Source organism: Mesoplodon mirus (assembly GCF_964341445.2).
Source record: "Mesoplodon mirus genome assembly, chromosome: X".
NCBI classification, from domain to species: domain Eukaryota; kingdom Metazoa; phylum Chordata; class Mammalia; order Artiodactyla; family Ziphiidae; genus Mesoplodon; species Mesoplodon mirus.
The window spans coordinates 59033344-59051874 of NC_138981.1; the positions used below are offsets into that span (position 1 = coordinate 59033344).

General features: G+C 40.1%; 1 protein-coding gene across 1 annotated transcript in view; it reads left to right on the top strand.

The window, feature by feature from the left end:
* The window catches only part of IGBP1 (immunoglobulin binding protein 1), a 35090-nt gene extending 18784 nt beyond the window's left edge, over positions 1 to 16306 (top strand). Inside the window, exon 6 of the mRNA XM_082609876.1 lies at positions 16076 to 16306. Coding sequence (XP_082466002.1) covers positions 16076 to 16215 — 140 coding nt within the window. The 3' untranslated portion in view covers positions 16216 to 16306. The remainder of the gene's footprint in view (positions 1 to 16075) is intronic.
* The last annotated feature ends 2225 nt before the right edge of the window (positions 16307 to 18531 follow it).

Sequence of the window (18531 nt, forward strand, 5' to 3'; positions counted from 1 at the left end):
TGCGTATTTTGATAGGGATTGCATTAAATCTGTAGATTGCTTTGGACAGCATGGCCTTTTTTTTTTTTTTTTTTTTGCAGTACATGGGCCTCTCACTGTTGTGGCCTCTCCCGTTGCGGAGCACAGGCTCCGGATGCGCGGATGTGCAGGCTCAGCAGCCATGGCTCACGGGCCCAGCTGCTCCGTGGCATGTGGGATCTTCCCAGACCGGGGCACGAACCTGTGTCCCCTGCATCGGCAGGCGGACTCTCAACCACTGCGCCACCAGGGAAACCCCAGCATGGCCATTTTAATAACATTAATTCTTCTAATCCAAGAGCACAGGATATCTTTCCATTTCTTTGTATCATCTTTAGTTTCCTTCATAAATGTTTTATAGTTTTCAGAATATAGGTCTTTCACCTTCTTAGTTAAGTTTATTCCTAGGTATTTTATTCTTTTTGATGCAGTTTTAAGCAGGATTTTTTTTTTTACTTTCTCTTTCTGATATTTTATTGTTAGTGTATAGAAGTGCAACAGATTTCTGTATATTGATCTTGTATCCTACAACCTTGCTGAATTCATTTATTAGTTCTAATAGTTTTTGGGTGGAGACTTTAGGGTTTTCTAGATATAGTACCACATCATCTGCAAGTAGTGACAGTTTTACCTCTTCCCTTCCGATTTGGATGCCTTTTATTTCTTTCTTGTCTGATTGCTGTGACTAGGACTTCTAATACTGTGTTGAATAGAAGTGGCGAGAATGGGCATCCTTGTCTTGTTCCAGAATTTAGCGGGAAGGCTTTCAGCTTTTCACCATTAAGTATGACATTGGATGTGGGTTTGTCCTAAATGGCCTTTGTTATGTTGAGATATGTTCCCTCGATACCCACTTTCAGAGTTTTTATTATTAATGGATGTTGAATTTTATCCCATTGGTCTTTCTGCATCTATTGAGGTGATCATGTGATTTTTATCCTTCCTTTTGATAATGTGGTGTATCACACTGATTAATTTGCATATATCGAATTATCCTTGTGACCCTAGAATAAATTCAGCTTGATCGTGGTATATGATCCTTTTTATATATTTTTAGATTTGGTTTGCTAATATTTTGTTGAGGGTTTTTGCATTTATATTCATCAAATATACTGGCCTGTAATTTCCTTTTTTTGTAGTGCCACACTGTGGCATGGAGTGAGCAGGGCCAAAACATTCAGCTTGGGCTGGGGTACACATACAGCTTTCTAAAAGTTCAGGAAAGCTTAGTACACATAAGAATGAGCAACAGATTGTGATGATGGTTGCACAGTTCTGAATATACTAAAAACCACTGAACTGTACATTTTAAATGGGTAAATTTTATGGTATGTGAAAAATATCTCAATAAAGCTGTGAGAAAAATGAATGGAAAAATAATCAAGGTCAGATCCCGCAGAAAATTATTATAAGGAGAAAGAGGAGAGAATCAAAAGCATTCCATGTTGCTTATCTATTTTATGTATAGTAGTTTGTATCTTTTAATCCCATACTCCTAATTTGTCCCTCCCTCCCTCCCTCCCTCCCTCTCTACTTTGGTAACCATAAATTTATTTTCTGTCTGTGAGTCAGTTTCTGTTTTGTATATAGATTCATTTGTATTATTTTTTCGATTCCACATGTAAGTGATATAAAGGATATAAACTGAAAAAATATATATATATAACTGAATCACTTTGCTGTACACCTGAAACTAACACAGTATTGTAAATCAACTATACTTCAATTTTTTAAAAAAAAGAGAAAAAGGGGGGAAAAACATTCCAGAAAGACACACTCAAAAAACAACAAATTTAAAATATACTGTTTAAAAATGAGTTGGAAGACATTAAGAAAATTAAATAAGACATGGAAGAACAAAACAAAGCAGGATTAGAAAAACTTAGAAATGTAGTGACAACTTGGGGGAAGTAAGAAGAAAGAATCACTTCAGAAGTGAAGGCTGAGGGACTTCCCTGGTGGTCAGTGGTTAAGAATCCGCCTTCCAATGCAGGGGATGCAAGTTCGATCCCTGGTCAGGGGACGAAGATCCCACATGCCGTGGGGCAACTAAGCCCATGCACTCTAGAGCCCACGAGCCACAACTAGAGAGCCCATGTGCCGCAACAAAGAGCCTGTGTGCCACAACTAAGATCCAATGCAGCCAAGTAAATTTAAAAAGAAAAGAAAAAAGAAAGGAAGGCTGGGACTTCCCTGGCAGTCCAGTGGTTAAGACTCCATGCTTCCACTGCAGGGAGCGCAGGTTTGATCCCTGGTTGGGGAATTAAGATCCCACATGCCATGTGGTGTGGTCAAAAAATAAAAATAAAAAAAAATAGAGATGAAGGCTAAGGCAGAACACTCCTTGACATAAATCGTAGCAATATTTTTATGGATCTGTCTCAGACAAAGGAAACAAAAGCAAAAATAAACAAATGGGACCTAATTAAACTTAAAAACTTCTGCACAGCAAAGGAAACCAACAATAAAATGAAAAGACAACCTACAGAATGGGAGAAAATATTTTGCAAATGATATGCCCAATAAGGGGTTAATATCCAAAATATATAGATAGCTCATGTAACTCAATATAAAAAAAACTTAAAAATGGGCAGACGACCTGAGTAGACATCTTTCCAAAGAAGATATACAGATGGCCAACAGGAACATGAAAAGAGGCTCAACATTGCTAATCATCAGAGAAATGCAAATCAAAACCATAATGAGATATCACCTCACACCTGTCAGAATGGCTATCATCAAGAAGTCTACAAATAGCAAATGTTGGCGAGGATGTATAGAAATGGGAACCCTAGTACGCTGTTGGTAGGAATATAAATTGATGTAGCTACTATGGAAGGCAGTGTGGCAGTTTGTCAAAAAATTAAAATGGAACTACTGTATGATCCAGAAATTCTACCCCTGGGGAGGGGATATGGGAACATATGTATATGTATAACTGATTAAATTTGTTATAAAGCAAAAATAAATTAATTAATTAATTAAAAAAAAAAAAAACAAAACAGAAATTCTACCCCTGGGTTTTTATCCAAAGAAAATGGAAACACTAATTCAAAAAGATACATGCACCCCAGTGTTCATAGAATCATTGTTTACATTTGCCAGTATATGTAAGCAACCAAAGGTGTCCATCAGTAGATGAAAAGATATAGAAAATGTGGTGTATATATATATACAGTGGAGTATTAGCCCTAAAAAGAGTGAAACTCTGCCATTTTCAACAACATGGACGGCCCCTAGAGGGTATTAATCCTTAGTGAACTAAGTCAGAGAAAGACAAATACTGTATGGTATCATTTATATGCGGAATCTAAAAAATAATCTAATAAAAATATAACAAAACAGAACCAGACTCACAGATACAGAGGATAAACTAGTGGATACCAGTGAGGAGAGAAAAGGGAGGGGAGGGCAAGATGGTAGGGGATTAAGAGGAACCAGCTACTATGTATAAAATGAATAAGCTACAAAGATACATTGTACAGCACAGGGAATATAGCCAATTTTTTAAAAGATCTTTATTGGAATATAATTGCTTTACAATGGTGTGTTAGTTTCTGCTTTATAACAAAGTGAATCAGTTATACATATACATATGTCCCCATATCTCTTCCCTCTTGCATCTCCCTCCCTCCCACCCTCCCTATCCCACCCCTCTAGGTGGTCACAAATCACCGAGCTGATCTCCCTGTGCTATGCGGCTGCTTCCCACTAGCTATCGGTTTTACATTTGGTAGTGTATATATGTCCATGCCACTCTCTTACTTTGTCCCAGCTTACCCTTCCCCCTCCCCATGTCCTCAAGTGCATTCTCTAGTAGGTCTGCATGTTTATTCCCATCCTGCCCCTAGGTTCTTCATGACATTTTTTTTTTAGATTCCATATATATGTGTTAGCATGTGGTATTTGTTTTTCTCTTTCTGACTGACTTCACTCTGTTGGTCCATCCACCTCACTACAAATAACTCAGTTTCGTTTCTTTTTATGGCTGCGTAATATTCCATTGTATATATGTGCCACATCTTCTTTATCCATTCATCTGTCAATGGACACTTAGGTTACTTCCATGTCCTGGCTATTGTAAATAGAGCTGCAGTGAACATTGTGGTACATGACTCTTTGAATTATGGCTTTCTCAGGGTATATGCCCAGTAGTGGGATTGCTGGGTCATTGGGTAGTTCTATTTTTAGTTTTTTAAGGAACCTCCATACTGTTCTCCATAGTGGCTGTATCAATTTACATTCCCACCAATAGTACAAGAGGGTTCCCTTTTCTCCACACCCTCTCCAGCATTTATTGTTTGTAGATTTTTTGATGATGGCCATTCTGACTGCTGTGAGGTGATATCTCATTGTAGTTTTGATTTGCATTTCTCTAATGATTAATGATGTTGAACATTCTTTCATGTGTTTGTTGGCAAACTATATCTTCTTTGGAGAAATGTCTATTTACATCTTCTGCCCATTTTTGGATTGGGTTGTTTGTTTTTTTTGTTTGTTTTTAATATGTATAATTGTGATAGAAATTTATTTATTTATTTATTTATTTATCTATCTATTTATTTATGGCTGTGTTGGGTCTTTGTTTCTGTGCAAGGGCTTTCTCTAGTTGCAGCGAGTGGGGGTCACTCTTCATCGCGGTGTGCGTGCCTCTCACTGTTGCAGCCTCTCTTGTTGCAGAGCACAAGCTCCAAATGCGCAGGCTCAGTAGTTGTGGCTCACGGGCCTAGTTGCTCCACAGCATGTGGGATCTTCCCAGCCAAGGGTTCGAACCGATGTCCCCTGAATTGGCAGGCAGATTCTCAACCACTGTGCCACCAGGGAAGCCCGAGTTGTTTGTTTTTTTGATATTGAGCTGCTTGTAAATTTTGGAGATTAATCCTTTGACAGTTGCTTCATTTGCAAATATTTTCTCCCATTCTGACGGTTGTCTTTTTGTCTTATTTATGATTTCCTTTGCTGTGCAAAAGATTTTAAGTTTCATTAGATCCCATTTATTTTATTTTTGTTTTTATTTCCATTTCTGTAGGAGGTGGGTCAAAAAGGATCTTGCTGTGATGTATGTCATACAGTGTTCTTCCTGTATTTTCCTCTAAGAGTTTTATAGTGTCTGGCCTTACATTTAGGTCTTTTATCCATTTTGAGTTTATTTTTATGTATGGTGTTACGGAGTGTTTGAATTTCATTCTTTTACATGTAGCTGTCCAGTTTTTCCAGCACCATTTGTTGAAGAGGCTGTCTTTTCTCCATTGTATATTCTTGCCTCCTTTATCAAAAATAAGGTGACCTATGTGCATGGGTTTATCTCTGGGCTTTCTATCCTGTTCCATTGACCTGTATTTCTGTGTTTGTGCCAGTACCATACTGTCTTGATTACTGTAGCTTTGTAGTCTAATCTGAAGTCAGGGAGCCTGATTCCTCCAGCTCCGTTTTTCGTTCTCAAGATTGCTTTGGCTATTCGGGGTCTTTTGTGTTTCCATACAAATTGTGAAATTTTTTGTTATACTTCTGTGAAAAATGCCAGTGGTAGTTGGATAGGGATTGCATTGAATCTGTAGATTGCTTTGGGTAGTAGAGTCATTTTCACAATGTTGATTCTTTCAATTCAAGAACATGGTATATCTCTCCATCTATTTGTATCATCTTTAATTTCTTTCATCAGTGTCTTATAGTTTTCTGCATACAGGACTTTTGTCTCCTTAGGTAGGTTTATTCCTAGGTATTTTATTCTTTTTGTTGCAATGGTAAATGAGAGTGTTTCCTTAATTTCTCTTTCAGATTTTTCATCATTAGTGCATAGGAATGCAAGAGATTTCTGTGCATTAATTTTGTATCCTGCTACTTTACCAAATTCATTGATTAGCTCCAGTAGTTTTCTGGTAGCATCTTTAGGATTCTCTATGTATAGTATCATGTCATCTGCAAACAGTGACAGCTTTACTTCTTCTTTTCCCATTTGGATTCCTTTTATTTCTGTTTCTTTTCTGATTGCTGTGACTAAAACTTCCAAAACTATGTTGAATAATAGTGGTGAGAGTGGGCAACCTTCTCTTGTTCCTGATCATAGTGGAAATGGTTTCAGTTTTTCACCATTGAGGACGATGTTGGCTGTGGGTTTGTCATATATGGCCTTTATTATGTTGAGGAAAGTTCCCTCTATGCCTATTTTCTGAAGGGTTTTTATCATAGATGGGTGTTGAATTTTGTCGAAAGCTTTTTCTGCATCTATTGAGATGATCATATGTTTTTTATTCTTCAATTCGTTAATATGGTGTATCACATTGATTGATTTGCATATATTGAACAATCCTTGCATTCCTGGGACAAACCCCACTTGATCATGGTGTATGATCCTTTTAACATGCTGTTGGATTCTGTTTGCTAGTATTTTGTTGAGGATTTTTGTATCTAGCTTCATCAGTGATATTGGACTGTAGTTTTCTTTCTTTGTGACATCTTTGTCTGGTTTTGGTATCAGCGTGATGGTGGCCTCGTAGAATGAGTTTGGGGGTGTTTCTCCCTCTGCTATAGTTTGCAAGAGTTTGAGAAGGATAGGTGTGATCTCTTCTCTAAATGTGTGATGGAATTCGCCTGTGAAGCCATCTGGTCCTGGGCTTTTGTTTGTTTGAAGGTTTTTAATCACAGTCTCAATTTCAGTGCTTGTGATTGGTCTGTTTATATTTTCTGTTTCTTCCTGGTTCAGTCTCAGAAGTTTGTACTTTTCTAAGAATTTGTCCATTTCTTCCAGGTTGTCCATTTTATTGGCATAGAGTTGCTTGTAGTAATCTCTCATGATCTTTTGTATTTCTGCAGTGTCAGTTGTTACTTCTCCTTTTTCATTTCTAATTCTATTGATTTGAGTCTTCTCCCTTTTTTTCTTGATGAGTCTGGCTAATGGTTTATCAATTTTGTTTATCTTCTCAAAGAACCAGCTGTTAGTTTTATTGATCTTTGCTATTGTTTCCTTCATTTCTTTTTCATTTATTTCTGATCTGATCTTTATGATTTCTTTCCTTCTGCTAACTTTGGGATGTTTTTGTTCTTCTTTCTCTAATTGCTTTAGGTGCAGGGTCAGGTTGTTTACTCGAGATGTTTCCCGTTTCTTAAGGTGGGATTGTATTGCTATAAACTTCCCCCTTAGAACTGCTTTTGCTGCGTCCCATAGGTTTTGAGTCGTCGTGTCTCCATTGTCATTTGTTTCTAGGTTGTTTTTTTTTTTTTTTTTTTTTTTGCGGTACGCGGGCCTCTCACTGCTGCGGCCCCTCCCGTTGCGGGGCACAGGCTCCAGACGCGCAGGTCCAGCAGCCATGGCTCACGGGCCCAGCCGCTCCACGGCACGTGGGATCTTCCCGGACCGGGGCACGAACCCGCACCCCCTGCATCGGCAGGCGGACTCTCAACCACTGCACCACCAGGGAAGCCCTCTAGGTATTTTTTTATTTCCTCTTTGATTTCTTCAGTGATCACTTTGTTATTAAGTAGTGTATTGTTTAGCCTCCATGTGTTTGTATTTTTTAGAGATCTTTCCCTGTAATTGATGTCTAGTTTCATAACATTGTGGTCGGAAAAGATACTTGATACAATTTCAATTTTCTTAAATTTACCAAGGCTTGATTTGTGACCCAAGATATGATCTATCCTGGAGAATGTTCCATGAGCACTTGAGAAAAATGTGTATTCTGTTGTTTTTGGATGGAATGTCCTATAAATATCAATTAAGTCCATCTTGTTTAATGTATCATTTAAAGCTTGTGTTTCCTTATTTATTTTCATTTTGGATGATCTGTCCATTGGTGAAAGTGGGGTGTTAAAGTCCCCTACTATGAGTGTGTTACTGTCGATTTCCCCTTTTATGGCTGTTAGTATTTGCCTTATGTATTGAGGTGCTCCTATGTTGGGTGCATAAATATTTACAATTGTTATATCTTCTTCTTGGATTGATCCCTTGATCATTATGTAGTGTCCTTCTTGGTCTCTTCTAATTGTCTTTATTTTAAAGTCTATTTTGTCTGATATAAGAATTGCTACTCCAGCTTTCTTTTGATTTCCATTTGCATGGAATATCTTTTTCCATCCCCTTACTTTCAATCTGTATGTGTCTCTAGGTCTGAAGTGGGTCTCTTGTAGACAGCATATATATGGGTCTTGTTTTTGTATCCATTCAGCCAATCTGTGTCTTTTGGTGGGAGCATTTAGTCCATTTACATTTAAGGTAATTATTGATATGTATGTTCCTATTCCCATTTCCTTAATTGTTTTGGGTTCGTTATTGTAGGTATTTTCCTTCTGTTGTGTTTCTTGCCTAGAGAAGTTCCTTTAGCATTTGTTATAAAGCTGGTTTGGTGGTGCTGAACTCTCTCAGCTTTTGCTTGTCTGTAAAGGTTTTAATTTCTCCATCAAATCTGAATGAGATCCTTGCTGGGTAGAGTAATCTTGGTTGCAGGTTTTTCTCCTTCATCACGTTAAATATGTCCTGCCACTCCCTTCTGGCCTGTAGAGTTTCTGCTGAGAGATCAGCTGTTAACCTGATGGGGATTTCCTTGTGTGTTATTTGTTGTTTTTCCCTTGCTGCTTTTAATATGTTTTCTTTGTGTTTAATTTTTGACAGTTTGATTAATATGTGTCTTGGTTTATTTCTCCTTGGATTTATTCTGTATAGGACTCTCTGTGCCTCCTGGACTTGATTAACTATTTCCTTTCCCATATTAGGGAAGTTTTCAACTATAATCTCTTCAAATGTTTTCTCAGTCCCTTTCTTTTTCTCTTCTTCTTCTGGAACCCCTATAATTCGAATGTTGGTGCGTTTAATGTTGTCCCATAGGTCTCTGAGACTGTCCTCTGTTCTTTTCATTCTTTTTTCTTTATTCTGCTCTGCAGCAATTATTTCCACTATTTTATCTTCCAGGTCACTTATCCGTTCTTCTGCCTCAGTTATTCTGCTATTGATCCCATCTAGAGTATTTTTCATTTCATTTATTGTGTTTTTAATCGATGCTTGATTCATCTTTAGTTCTTCTAGGTCCTTGTTAACTGTTTCTTGCATTTTGTCTATTCTATTTCCAAGATTTTGGATCCTCTTTACTATCATTATTCTGAATTCTTTTTCAGGTAGACTGCCTATTTCCTTTTCATTTGTTAGGTCGGGTGGGTTTTTATCTTGCTCCTTCACCTGCTGTGTGTTTTTCTGTCTTCTCATTTTGCTTATCTTACTGTGTTTGGGGTCTCCTTTTTGCAGGCTGCAGATTCGTAGTTCCCATTGTTTTTGGTGTCTGTCCCCAGTGGCTAAGGTTGTTTCAGTGTGTTGTGTAGGCTTCCTGGTGGAGGGGACTAGTGCCTGTGTTCTGGTGGATGAGGCTCGATCTTGTCTTTCTGGTGGACAGGTCCACGTCTGGTGGTGTGTTTTGGGGTGCCTGTGGCCTTATTATGTTTTTAGACAGCCTCTCTGGTAATGGGTGGTGTTGTGTTCCTGTCTTGCTGTTTGCTTGGCATAGGGTGACCAGCACTGTAGCTTGCTGGTCGTTGAGTGAAGCTGGGTGCTGGTGTTGAGATGGAGATCTCTGGGAGATTTTCACCACTTGATATTATGTGGAGCTGGGAGGTCTCTTGTGGACCAGTGTCCTGAAGTTGGCTCTCCCACTTCAGAGGCACAGCACTGACTCCTGGCTGCAGCACCAAGAGCCTTTCATCTACCTGGCTCAGAATAAAAGGGAGAAAAAGTAGAAAGAAAGAATTAGTAGAAGAAAGAAAGAGAGAAAGAGAAAGAAAGAAAGAAGGAAGGAAAGAGAAAGAAGGAGGGAGGGAGGGAGGAAAGAAAAAATAAAATAAAGTTATTAAAATAAAAAATAATTATTAAAAAACATTTTAATGTAAAAAGTAGTAAAAAAAAAAAAAAAAAAGAAGGAAGAGTGTAACTGAACCAAAAAAGAAATCCACCAATGATAACAGGCGCTAAAAGCTATACTAAAAAAACCCAAAAAAAACGGATGGACAGAATCCTAGGACAAATGGTAAAACAAAGCTATACAGACAAAATCACATACACAGTCACAAAAAGAGAAAAAGGAAAAGTATATGTATATCATTGCTCCCAAAGTCCACCGCCTCAATTTTGGGATGATTCGTTGTCTCTTCAGGTATTTCACAGATGCAGGATACATCAAGTTGATTGTGGAGATTTAATCCACTGTTCCTGAGGCTGCTGGGAGAGATTTCCCTTTCTCTTCTTTGTTTGTGCAGCTCCTGGGGTTCAGCTTTGGATTTGACCCCGCCTCTGCGTGTAGGTCACCTGAGGGCGTCTGTTCCTGCCCAGACAGGACGGGGTTATAGGAGCAGCTGATTCGGGGGCTCTGGCTCACTCAGGCCGTGGGGAGGGCGGGGTATGGATGCGGGGCGATCCTGCGTCGGCAGAGGCCGGCGTGAAATTGCAACAGCCTGAGGCGTGCTGTGCATTCTCCCGGGGGAGTTGTCCCTGGATCAGGGGACCCTGGCAGTGGCAGGCTGCATGGGCTCCCCGGAAGGGAGGTGTGGCTAGTGACCTGTGCTTGCACACAGGCTTCTTGATGGCGGCAGCAGCAGCCTTAGCGTCTCATGCCCGTCTCTGGAGTCCGCACTGATAGCCCCGGCTCGCACCCGTCTCTGGAGCTCCTTTAAGCAGCGCTCTTAATCCCCTCTCCTTGTGCACTGTGAAACAAAGAGGCAAGAAACAGTCTCTTGCCTCTTCGGCACCTCCAGACTTTTTCCCGGACTCCCTCCGGCTAGCTGTGGTGCACTGGCCCCTTCAGGCTGTGTTCACGCAGCCAACCCCAGTCCTCTCTGTGGAGTCTGACCTCCGAAGCCCGAGCCTCAGCTCCTAGCCCCCGCCCACCCCGGCGGGTGAGCAGACAAGCCTCTCGGGCTGATGAGTGCTGGTCAGCACCGATCCTCTGTGCGGGAATCTCTCCGCTTTGTGCTCTGCACCCCTGTTGCTGCGCTGTCCTCCGTGGCTCCGAAGCTTCCCGCCACTCCACCCGTCTCCGCCAGTGAAGGGTCTTCCTCATGTGTGGAAACCTTTCCGCCTTCACAGCTCCCTCCCACTGGTGCAGGTCTCATCCCTATTCTTTTGTCTCTGTTTTTTCTTTTTTCTTTTGCCCTACCCAGGTATGTGGGGAGTTTCTTGCCTTTTGGGAGGTCTGAGGTCTTCTGCCAGCATTCAGTAGGTGTTCTGTAGGAGCTGTTCCACATGTAGATGTATTTCTGATGTATTTGTGGGGAGGAAGGTGATCTTCACTTCTTACTCTTCCACCGTTTTCCCAATATTTTATAGTAACTCTAAATGAAATATAATATATAAAATATTAAATCAACATGTTGTACCCCTGAAACTAATATTGTAAATCAATTAGACTTCAATTTGAATAAAAGAAAAGAAATGAAGGCTAAACTAGAAGAAAACAAGAATGAATGAATATAACAGAAAATGCCTTTCTAAAGTAAAAAGGAAAATGTTTTAAATCAAAAAGAAACAAAGATGAACAGATTTCTAGAAAAAGTGACAAATATGAAAGGTAGCAAAGAAGACCTGACATATGGATAATAAGATTATCTGAAGAAGAATACTGAAGCAAGGAAAAAGAAAAAAATGGTTAAAACTAATATTGGGTGGACCTAGAGACTGTCATACAGAGTGAAGTCAGTCAGAAAGAGAAAAACAAATACCATATGCTAACGCACATATATGGAATCTAAAAAAACGGTACTGATGAACCTAGTGGCAGGGCAGGAATAAAGATGCAGATGTAGAGAATGGACTTGAGGACACGGGGAGGGGGAAGGGTAAGCTGGGATGAAGTGAGAGAGTGGCATGGACATATATACACTACCAAATGTAAAACCGATAGCTAGTGGGAAGCAGCCGCATAGCACAGGGAGATCAGCTCGGTGCTTTGTTACCACCTAGAGGGTTGGGATAGGGAGGGTGGGAGGGAGATGCAAGTGGGAGGGGATATGGGGATATATGTATACATATAGCTGATTCACTTTGTTGTACAGCAGAAACTAACACAACATTGTAAAGCAGTTATACTCCAATAAAGATATTTAAAGAAAAAACTAATATTGAGGAAACTTTAGATTTGCTTTTAAAAAGCACACCGTGTACCTAAGAATTTTGACCCAGAATTACCAGCAGCAAGACACATTCTAATAAAATTACTAGACTTTTTTTAAAAAAAGAAATGCCTTGGATACTTCAGCAAAAACAGCAGGTGGGTTGTAAAGGAAGGAAAATTAGATCATCTTCAAACTTTTTGACACCAACACTTTATGCCAGAAGAAAATGGAGTAACATTTAAGATACTCAAGGGGAAAAATATGTGAGCCAAGGACATTATATCTGGTAAAACTGACTTTTAGGTATAGAGGGTACAGGTATTTATCAACATGCAGGAACTCAGGAAATATTCATCCCATGATCCCTTTCTGAGAAATTTGCTAGAGAATGAGCTTAAGACAACCAAAGTGATGAGAGAGACATTGATATAAGGACTGTCAGTCAGCATTAAATATATAGTTACTTGTAGAACTAAGACTAAATGAGATTTGAAAGAAAGTATTAATGCTTATATGCCTAGTGCTCTGGTAATGTAGATACAGTGTTACTTTTAATGGAGAAATGGGGAAAGAATATGCAAAAAAAAGAAATGTTCTCAGCAATTATATTGGTAACAGTATTAGTGTTATTCCAGGACTGTGTAATGTGAGATAATATTAACTGAGTAATTATGAGATATTCAAATTCCATCATTCTCTGTCTTTGAGAGCTAAGACTTTTAGTGTGGAAGAATACAGATGTAATTCAAAAGAATTTGAGTTAGAAACAAAACACCCCTGTCGTCCTGAATATGAACTCATGAGAAATTTTATCGAAAAGTACACACACACACACACACACTTTTGCTTTATCCACTGAAAAGGCTTAGAAACAATGACCAGCCCAGAAGCAATGAGCACACCTAGTAACCCAGGTTCTGTTCTTGAAATACCATTCCCATTAAAAGAAACCAGGATGTCTTAGAGAAATGGCTAATTCCAAGTTTGCAGCAGGAAATAAATAAGATGAGCTTGGAAAATCTTGTCATAAAGGATAGGAAAGAAGCTTTCAAAGACCACTATGGTCATATCAAAAGGACTCAGGAGCCACTTTGAAGACGTTTCCACTGGCCAAAGACAGTTTGGCTTGAAAAAGGATAATTGCCAGTAGCAACGAGCACATCTAGTGCCCAAATCTTGGTTTCTAATACTATCCTCCAATTAAAGGGCTCCTTAGAGAAATGGATAGTTCTAGGGCTGGACAGGGAATATACAAGATGAACCTGAAATATCTTGTAGTACTTGAAAATAAAGAAACACTCAAAAAACAGCAACAGCAAACAAAAAACTATTGAGGTATGTTAATGTGACACAGAGCCTTCTGAAAGGACTGTTACTGGCCAAAACTCGAAGAATGTGAGCAGGAAAATAACAGTATTGGATTATAACACAAGGAATAAAATGTGTCCGTGAGTCTATCGTGATAGAAATAAATGATTACATAAATAGATGGGGGCGAAGAGACCAATCTCCCCTACAGAAAAATTCTAAATAATTTGTGTATATACACCTGTCTCAAGGAGGTGCAGCATAACTTCTCACCCCTTCAGTGTAGTTTATGTTTAGTTACTTGCTTCCAAAGACTATAGTATAGAAGGAGGGGGAGCAGTTGGGAACCCTACAAACACTACCTGAAGTGATCCCAGTTAACATTAGCAGTGATAAGTCATGTTGGTGGTGTGTAGCCTTGGTTTGATGTGATAAGGAGGAAACTTCACTGTTACTCTCTTCCAAAAGTCATAACCCTAGTCTAATTATGAGAAAAATATGAGGCAACCGCAGGTTGAGGGACATTCTGCAAAATACCTGATGAGTACCCCTTAAAACTGTCCAGGTCATCAAAAACAAGGAAAGTGAGAAATTCTCACAGCCAAGAGGAGACGAAGGAGCCAGAGGACTAATGTAATATGGAATATTTGATGGGATCCTAGAACCAAAAAAAACGGACATTACGTAAAACCTAAGGAAATCTGAATAAAGTATGAACCTTAGTTGTTAGTTATGTATGTATCAGTATTGGTTCATTAGTTATGACGCACAAACCATAGTAACGTAAGACGTTAACAATAAGGGAAATTGGGTACGGATGTATAAGAACTCTTGTACTATCTTCTCAATTTTTCTGCAAATTAATACTAAAGTTAGAAAGCTTATTTGAATATTTTTTAGAAATCATTGCAATTCATTGAAACCCATCAAATATGTTTAAATCCATGAGTTCATAACTATAGTTAAAACAAAAATTGTTCAATTTCAGAGGATGATAAGGAACCAATTTATTACCTTGAGAAATGGTAAATTAAAGCAGAAGAATCAAGCATTAATCTTGTTTTCTTTTCCTGGGTGACTAAATAGTAGTAGATGAGGGAAAGCCTCTCTTTATAAAAGCATTCTACTTAATAAAAAAAGAAATGTTAAAGAGTATCACCATTTTGAAATCCTGGGAAAATTAACGAATCTAGGCATTGAGCATCAACAGCTGCTAACATCACAACATACGAGACACAGATACTATGTGCCACCTGCTGGGGGAGGACAGCACCACCTCTATTCATGAGAAGGGATCAACCCTGAGTCATATCAAGCTCTGTGTCCACTTGCCAATCTGCAGAAATACAGAAGAACATGTTGGACTCCATCATGACTATGCGGTCGGCAAAATCCAGATTTGGGGAAACTACAGGTCAAATGCCCCAGCCTCTTCAATAGAGAACTTGTAAGGAAAGAAAGGGATGGAAGAAGAAACCTGTAGATTAAAAATATATCAAAATATTTGAAAATGGATAAGACTAACCTCAAAAGCATTATGCTAAGTGAAAGAAGTCAGACACAAAAGACCACATGTTACTTGATTCCATTTATGGGAAATGTTCAGAATAGGCAAATCTATAGAGATAGAAGGTAGATTGGTGATTTCCAGGGAGGGGAGTAATGGGAATTAACTGCTAGTGAGCACAGGGTGTCATTTGGTAGATGCTCATGGAGAAGCTTTGGGGATGGGTACAGAAAATCTGTATCTTGACCCAAGTGAAGGCTATAAAGGTATAGCCTCCTTATCAAATTTTAAGTTATATATATTTTTGTGTGATTTCCAGTATCTTTTATTTTACAATAAAAGGGTTAAAAAAAAAAACAGAACACTAGACTCCTAAGCTGTAAGGAGAGATCAGATTCCCCACATATTTCATTCTTTATCATGGTAATGAGAGTGTTTCTCGTGGGCAAATTCAAGATAGCTAGGAAATGTTCCTTTACCTCACAAAGGAAAGAAAAAAATAGTGCAAAAGAGACCTAGTATTTGGTACACTGCATGACAAGTGCCATTTGGACCTCAGACCCTGTTCCAAACGTGCAAAATAACACACATTCTTTTCTGGTAGGTTCAACTGCCCCGTGATTTCCAATTTTATACACACACAGAATTGTAGAACTGTAATAAAGGAAATGGATGAAGGAGGAGAATTCACCTATAGTCCCACCTCCCCGGCAAATCACAAATCATAAAATCATAAATATTTTTTACTTTAGTGTTTTTGTCAGGCGAGTGTGATAACCACTGTATACTATGGAAACACTTCAGTGTTTTTGGTTTGCTGGGGTTCTGTTTGTCAGTTGGTGTTTTTGTTTTCTGTTGTGAGGGGTTGGCCATTTTAGCAAGAATTCTTTCCCAAAATAGAATTCATTTTGAGGGGCAACTTTTATGTTTTTGCCTTCTCGTGAAAACCACTCAGAGGATCCTGTCTTACTATTATTTGACATGTCACCTGTTAAGTAATAGTAAGTACTCTCCCCACTTCTGCTGGCCCCAGGGTAGGCAGCTAGGTATATATTCCTTGTTCTCTTGTTATGTGGTCATATTCAGAGTGGACCTGGGGCCCGTGACAGTCGCTCTTTCCCTCACCCCTGCTTTCTCATTTTTCCACTTGGGCAGAGTTCAGAACAGCAGCTCAGCAACAAGATCAGGAACAGGAGGAAGAGGATGATGAACAGGCAGTCCACAGAGCTCGGGAGTGGGATGACTGGAAGGACACCCATCCTAGGGGTTATGGCAACCGACAGAACATGGGTTAGTCTCCCCACAACAAGACGGGACTACAGGGGCTTCTGTCTTCCCCACCAAGGAAAGCTGTGCAGTCTTCTCATTAAAATATCAAACAATTAAGTGTGTATTTGTTTTGTTTTGGGTTTTTTTAAATTTTTGTTGTGTTTTTTTTTTTGCGGTACGCGGGCCTCTCACTGTTGTGGCCTCTCCCGTCGCGGAGCACAGGCTCCCAACGCGCAGGCTCAGCGGCCATGGCTCACGTTCCCAGCCGCTCCGCGGCATGTGGGATCTTCCCGGACCGGGGCACGAACCCGTGTCCCTTGCATCGGCAGGCAGACTCTCAACCACTGCGCCACCAGGGAAGCCCTAAGTGTGTATTTGTACCCTAGATGATGAGCCAGCAATCTTGTCTTGGAATTATAATCCTCATCATGGTATATGCCACTTTTCTTAAGTGGAAAGAAAAGAGTACTGAGAAATGGTTCTGTATAATCAATGGCTGTATGAATTCTCTTTGAAAAATAAAAGTCCCCTCTATCATGTGAGCCTGTGCAGAAATATGAGTATCAGCTGCTTTCTTCCAGAGGGTGAGGGGAGGGGGTCAGCTGTGGGTCCCTGGGCTTATGGAGAGATCCTAGTCATCTCCCTTTGATGTGGGCAGTGAGATTACCCAGCATCAGAGCTGCCCAGACTGGCTGGAGCTTGCTTTCTCCTTTCTACCCCAGTGCTGTGAACTAACCCAACATTTGCTTTACAAGGGACAAGCACAAAAGCCAGGACTTGTCTTGCCACACGGCTCTATTTTTAGGAATTACAGCTGTAAATGAACAGAACAATCCCATCTACCCAATCTTCCTTGCTTCAGTCATGAGAAATGAGGAAACCGATAAGGCACTATGAGAGCCATCCTTGTGTGAGCATCTGAGGCCAGGGCCTTTACTCTGGAACTATCTAGAACCCTGAGGGTAAGAGCAGCTCAGGCCGTAGCCTAGCTCTTAAGTGAGCTGCTGGAAGACCATTTTGGCCCTCTTTGCCCGTGCTGTGCCATACCTGGCACAGTCCCAAGCGGTCAGTGTGCCATGGCAGTCATTTTGCTAGTTAATAAGGTACCTGCAGTCATGCCAATAACTGGGAGTGGGGGAGCGGGGACAGCACAGATGTCAAGGAAAGGTACCTACTTTCTGCAGTAAAGAGAAGACACGTCCTCAGCTTCCGGGTTGATACCCTAGAAAAGCAGCCATGTGTGAAAACGAACGATCTAGAAAACATACTTTTGTTCTATGTGGCTTTGGTACACTTCACTTTCTTTTAAGATGACTCAGCCTTCCTATTCTAGCTTCTGCAGCCTAGCTTAGGACAGGGGTTTGAAAAGGAGACTCAGATCCCTCTCCTTTGTAGGGTGGTAAGTGGAGGGCTGTCAGACGATGAGTAGGACGTTATGTTTAGTGGGAGATGACAGAAGACTACCAATAATATATTTATTGCTAAATATATACTGCTTAATAAAGGATTCATGTCACCCTCACAACATAAGCTCCTGAAACTGGTAGAGCACAGATTAACTTCCCCACAGATTTGGGAAGCAAACATTCATTTGTAGTTCTCTTCCAGTTATTGCCAGGCTGCCTCTAGCAATGGCCTATTTCGTGCCCTTGAAACTCCACCCTGAGCTCATTCCCCAGATGGGCCAGGTTGGGGTTATCCCCTTGGTCTGAGTCTATTTAAAGATGGTCCTTTCAGAAGATCCAGCCTGATGAAGCCCCCTCACATTCTGATACCTAAGAGGCAAACTAGACAAAGTGGGTTTGAATCCTGGCTTTAAAAGTTGAAAGCTGTGTGACCGTGGGCAATATAACTTCTCTGAACTGCTCTGTTTTCTCCATGTTTATAGATGAGCTGTTTCATAGGGTTGTTTTGAGAATTAAATGAATAATGGCAGCCATTGTAATAGGCTAAAGAATAAGTGTTTTCGTCTGAGCTCAGTGACTATGGTCTGTCCACTAGGAAGGGAAAGGAAATGGACAGGTAGGTGTTGGAAACTCTGTTCCGTGCCAGGCAGCAGACCCGGCACTTTCACATGCTATTAATACTCACAATGACCCTGCAAAATAGGTAGCATTGTCCCCATTTTACAGATGAGAAAACAGGCCCGGAGAAGCTGAGTGATTTCTTCAAGTTCACATTAGTAACAAGCTGTGCTTCTGTCATTTTCCATGTGCTTCCCATTTGCGTGTGCTTTTAGTTCTGCATCTTAAAGCAGCTTAAAAAGAGGGAGCAGCTTGAAAAATCCAAACCCAAACCACCACTTATACGTTATTGGAGCTATAGAAATTTCTTTTTAGCTG